We start from the raw sequence: 5,741 nt of genomic DNA, 5'->3' as shown, positions 1-5,741 counted from the left end.
TATGTGTATGTGTGTATTGACACATACATACACACATAAATACACATGCATCTACATATGTGCATGCATGCATAGACATGCACACACATTTATAATAAATCTAGGAAGGACAGTGTAGGAGGATGACTCAAGGAAATCCTTGTTCTATGGATGACTCTCAAAAACTTAGGGAGTGTTTGAATTAAATTGGTTTGGATAAGTCCTCTAATCATCTTCTGCCTCAGTCAAAAAAACTAACAGCAAAACAAAATAAAACAAAGCATGAAGAACAACAAGGGAAAGCTAGGTAGTGAAATGGATAGAGCACTAGCCTGGAATTGGGAAGATATGAGTTCAAATCAGGCCTCAGACAATTAGTTGCTGTGTGACCCTAGACAATCCTCTTAACCCTATTTGCTATAGTTCTTAATCTGTTAAACTAGCTGGTGAGAGAAATGGCAAACCCCTCTAGCATCTTAGGTAAGATTTTACATTTTACATATATATATATATATATATATATATATATATATATATACATATATATACACACATACATATATATAAATACACATATACATACATATATATGCATGCATGTGTGTTCATGTGTGTATTTATTCATATATATTTATATAATTATGGGCAGGCATGTATATACATATATGTGTAAGTGATTTGGTGAAACCATTTAAAAGCAAATAATGACAGGTTGTGATAGAAACATTTGTTATCATTTATAGAAGTTTGAGAGTTCATGCAAATATTTGAAAATATGATAAAATGGCAGGTCATATTTTATGAAATGCCAACTATCATCCCAGGCTTATGTCAGAAAGATGATAATTATGGAGAATATTCTCAAGTAATATACCTTGGTTCAGAGGAGAAAAGATTGTATTAGTGTAACAAGAAAAAAGCTGTACACTTAAAAAAAGAAGAAGGGACAAAAGAATAGATGCTAAAGGTGGAAATATTTTGATGTGGTAGAAATGACTAGAAAATTGAATAGTGTCATATCTGGATGAAAAGTGATATTGGGATAAACCATACATCTGGGTTTATCAGTTTTGTATTTTCAGTTTTCAGGTAGCATATTCTCTCACTGCCATTGTTCCTACACACTAATGGAATAGGGAATGTTCTTCTGTTAGGCTTTTATAAAAAGAGAAATCCAAATTGAAATGATAACTCACACCCCTTCTTCCCTGACAGATTTCATATTCTACATACCTCAGACATGATTAATAATTCTCAGGGGAATAGTCTTCTACAACCTTTCATCTTCTCTCTCTCTCTCTCTCTCCCCTTTTTCTGTATTTCTTTTTCTCTATCTCTCTGTTTCTCTTTTTTCCCTGTCTCTCTCTCTGCCCCTCTCCATTTATTTATTCATTTCTCTGTTCATATTTACATTTTGTCTTTTTTTGAGGGGGAGCAGTTCGGGTTGTTGAGTGTTTTGTGTCTGAGGCTGTATTTGTGCTTGGGTCCAACTGGTTTCAGGTTGGGTGCTTTGTCAACTGTGTCACCTAACTGCCCCATGATGACATCTTTAGGGTAAAATTGGTGGGGAGAGAGGAATTCACTGGGGGAGAGGGAAGGGGAGAGGCAGAATGGGGTGAAATCTCCCACTAAAGAAGCAAGAAAGGGTTTATGGAATGGGGGAGAGATGGGGGAGGAGTGGGGAAATGTATGAGCCTTACAATCAACAGAATTAGATCAAAGACCTTAATCTCATCAGAGTTGACTCAAGGCAGAAATAATAGGTGCAGCTTGTTGGTGCAGTGGAAAAAGCACTAGCCCTGGATTCAGGAGAATGTGAGTTCCAATCTGCCCTCAGACACTTGACACTTACTAGCTGTCTGACCCTGGGTAAGTCACTTAACCCTCATTGCCTCGCCAAAAAAAAAAAAAAAAAAGGATGGAGTAACATACACATTTAATTGGGTGGAGTAATCTATCCAATCCAGCAGGAAAGTAGGAGGGGAAGGGGATAAGGAGGGAGGGGTGAAGGAAGGGAGGGCAGAGCAGGAGAGGGGGCAGACAGGAGCAAAATACTTTTTGAAAATGGATAGGGTAGGGGCAGCTAGATGGCGCAGTGGATAGAGCACCAGCCCTGGAGTCAGGAGTACCTGAGTTCAAATCCGACCTCAGACACTTAACACTTACTAGCTGTGTGACCCTGGGCAAGTCACTTAACCCCAATTGCCTCACCAAAAAAACAAAAACAAAAACAAAAACAAAAAAAGAGACAAGAAGATGGATAGGGTAAAATAAAATAGGAAATAGAGTAAATATAATGGGAAAGGAATAGGATGAAGGGAAATGCTTAATAGTAATTGTGGAAAAAATTTAAAGCAGAGGCAAGAGTAATGTAAGGTGATGATGATAATGATGGATTGATGATGATTGGAGGAAGATGGTGACTGATTGATGTTGAGGATTGAAAGGAGGATTCATTGACAATGATTAGGATTTACTGAAGATAATGATGAGGATGGATGGATAGTGCTTTATTGATGATTGATTGACAACGATGATGGTAAAATGTATACAATTTAGGGGCAGAGCCAAGATGGTGCAAGAAAGGCTGATACTCTTCTAACTCCCAAAAACCTGTCCACATACCTCCAAAATAATGTGATAAGTCAATTCTTGTAGTAGCATAAGCCACATAAGAACAGAGTGAGGCTCTTTTCCAATCAAAGATGGCTAAATTAGGTGACTGGGATCACCTGCTATTCAGACTGACAGTGGAGTGCAACACACAGAGTAAGTAGACCCTCAGGCAGGCAGTGCCTCCAAAGACTTAGAATTTTCAGCTGCTTCTTGTGAAGCTCAGCTTGCAGACCAGGGTAAGGGGGTCCAGCGGTTGAGGCGAATAGCTGAGGTGTCTCCTGGCACTGGGTAAGGGTGCCCATGCTCTGAACCAGCAAGTAAAATTGGAGGACAGCCACCCAGTGGGGGAGGGGCAAAGGCAGGCCAAGCTTTTGACCATAGTGAATCAGATTTCAATCAGCCTTCTGTTCCCAGGTCAAAGAGAAAGTTGGTGGTGGTTACTCACAGGCCAGGCAGGCTGAAAAAAATTCCAATTACTCCCTGGGCTAAGCTGTAGATCAGAACAATGTGTCCTGGAAGCAACACTACACTTTAAGAAGGAGTTAAAAGTCAAGAAAGAGAGGATCAAGATGAGTAAGCAGAAAAAAACAGCAGACCATTGAAAGCTGCTTCCGGGGCAAGCTAGATCAGAATACACCCTCAGAAGAAAAATACAAAATAACAGTAATATTGTAAGATGTTCTGCTGTGAATGATTTGGTTATTTACAGCAATGCAATGATCCAAGACAACTCCAAAGGTCTTATGAAAAATACAATCCAGTCACACAGAGAGAACTGATGGTATTTGAATACAGATTGAAATATAATTATTTTTGTTACTTTGTGAAAAAATTTATGAGCAGTATGCTATCAAAAAAAAAAACCTGGAAAAATCTACATGAACTGATGCAGAGTGAAATGTACTGTATACAAAATTGACAGCAATAGTGCATGATGATCTGTAATGAATGACTTGGTTATTTTCAGCAATGCAAAAATGCAAGATAATTCTGAAAGGCTTATAAAAATTGTAATCCATCTATAGAGAAAGAACTGAAGGTATCTGAAAACAGATTGAAGCATACTTTTTTTTCATAATTCCTTAATCTGAAGTTTTCCTTTCATCGGTTTTCTTTCACAGCACGGCTAATGTGGAATGTTGTGCATGACTATTCATGTATAACTTACATTGAATTGCTTTAGTTCTTGGGGGGCTTGGTTGCGGAGAGAGGGAGGAAGAGAAGTGGAACACAAAGTTTAAAAGAAATTGATGTCAAAATTTGTTTTTATATGCAATTTGGAAAAAAAAATTCTAAATGGGAAGAACAACAACAAATAAAATAAATAAATAACAGCACTAACAATGTGCCAGGTATTGTCTTAAGCATTTTACAAAAATTTTCCTGTTTGGCCTTTACAGCAACCCAAGGAGGTATTTGAACATTGGAAAACTTTTAAAATGAGGAAACTAAAACAAATAGGTTAAATAATTTGTCCATTGTCACATAGGTAGTAAATGTCTGAGACTAGATTTGAGTTCAGGTCTTCCTGCTTCCACACTTAACACTATCACTTAAGTGTCCTTGTACCATACTAATGCTAAATATGAATTTTTACATTAATGGACACATTACCTCAATTTTTTTTTACCAAACCAGGAAAACTCTTGAAATATAGTGGATAAAAAATCCTTCAGTGTATCCTTGCTACCAAAATTCTCTGAGAGATCATGTCCAATATTTGCTATTGTATAAAAATAACTCTTTGGATATTGTCTTGTGGCACCATTCTTTTCTCTCAATTCAAATCTATAGAACTTGAGACTAAGTGCTAATATCAAAAAGAATCCTATTATTATCTCTGTAACAATTATAACAATAATAATTGTCTAATTCACACCCATCTTTATCCTGTGTTCCACAATTTCATTTGTTTTACTTCTCATTATCAATTTTTAATTCTCTTCAACAGGAATCATGGTGACCACTGACAACAATCAGAGTACTGCAGCCATGTTCATCCTTTTAGGATTCTCTGAATATCCACAGCTTAAAGTGCCCCTCTTTCTGTTGTTCTTCACCATCTATGCAGTGAGTGTGCTGGGAAATGTAGGAATGATTGTGATCATCAAGATCAGTCCCAAACTACAAACCCCCATGTACTTTTTCCTCAAGCACTTGTCCTTTGTAGATTTATGTTACTCCACTATAGTTGTACCAAAACTACTAGAAAACTTAATTTCAGAAGACAGAACTATCTCCATCAAGGCCTGCATCACACAATTTTCATTTGGTATCACCTGTGTGATGACAGAGATGGTCATATTGGCAGTAATGGCCTATGACCGTTTTGTTGCTATATGTTATCCTTTGCTCTATACAGTTTACGTGTCCCAAAAATGCTGTGTTCTGCTAGTCACTGTGGCATATTCATGGGGTATAATTAATTCTATTGTACTCACCTACTCACTTCTTATAGTGTCATTTTGTGAGACCAAGATTATTGATAATTTTGGATGTGAATATTCCGTCATCCTCTATGCTTCCTGCTCTGATAAACACTTCAGTGAGATAATCCTTTCTTTCATTGCAAATTTCAATATATTGAGTACTCTCAGCATTATCCTTACATCCTATATTTTTATTTTTGTCACTATCTTTAAAATGCATTCATCCAGTGGGAGATATAAAGCTTTATCCACTTGTGCCTCCCACTTGACAGCTGTTACCATCTTCTATGGGCCCATGTTCTTTCTGTATTGTATTCCCAATTCCAAAAATTCATCACTTCTGGTCAAACTGGGATCTGTTTTTTATACTGTGGTGATTCCAATGCTAAATCCCTTGATATACAGTCTTAGGAACAAAGATGTGAAAGAAACCTTCAGGAAGTTAATGTATTTCAAATAATTTCTCAATTAGGTCATGTATATGGATTCTATGACTACTGGCTGACATATTCTGATGGAGTTTATTGTGATATTTAATGAATTCTCTGAGTCCTATTCATTTATTCTTTTCTCTGCTGGTCAGACATTCAGTTTCTAGAACCATCTAAACATTAGTCATGGAAATTCTTAGACAAAATAAGAAAGGATATTTGAAATGAGAAAAATCAATGCCAGAAAACAAACAAAAAAAAAAAACCCATTACAATGTACTTGATG

At 36.7% G+C, this 5,741-nt stretch overlaps 1 protein-coding gene across 1 annotated transcript; it reads left to right on the top strand.

Moving 5' to 3' along the window:
* Positions 1 to 4,551: 4,551 nt before the first annotated feature.
* Positions 4,552 to 5,484, top strand: LOC122732430 (olfactory receptor 5D18-like). The gene has a single exon (XM_043972565.1). It carries the CDS (start codon positions 4,552 to 4,554, stop codon positions 5,482 to 5,484), a length of 933 nt encoding a protein of 310 aa, XP_043828500.1.
* The last annotated feature ends 257 nt before the right edge of the window (positions 5,485 to 5,741 follow it).

The sequence above is a fragment of the Dromiciops gliroides genome, chromosome 6 (assembly GCF_019393635.1).
Source record: "Dromiciops gliroides isolate mDroGli1 chromosome 6, mDroGli1.pri, whole genome shotgun sequence".
Lineage (NCBI taxonomy): Eukaryota > Metazoa > Chordata > Mammalia > Microbiotheria > Microbiotheriidae > Dromiciops > Dromiciops gliroides.
This window is presented reverse-complemented; position numbering and strand designations above follow the sequence as displayed.

Excerpts from the sequence above, each read along its gene's own strand:
- LOC122732430 (XM_043972565.1), top strand. The coding sequence starts at position 4,552 with ATGGTGACCACTGACAACAATCAGAGTACTGCAGCCATGTTCATCCTT.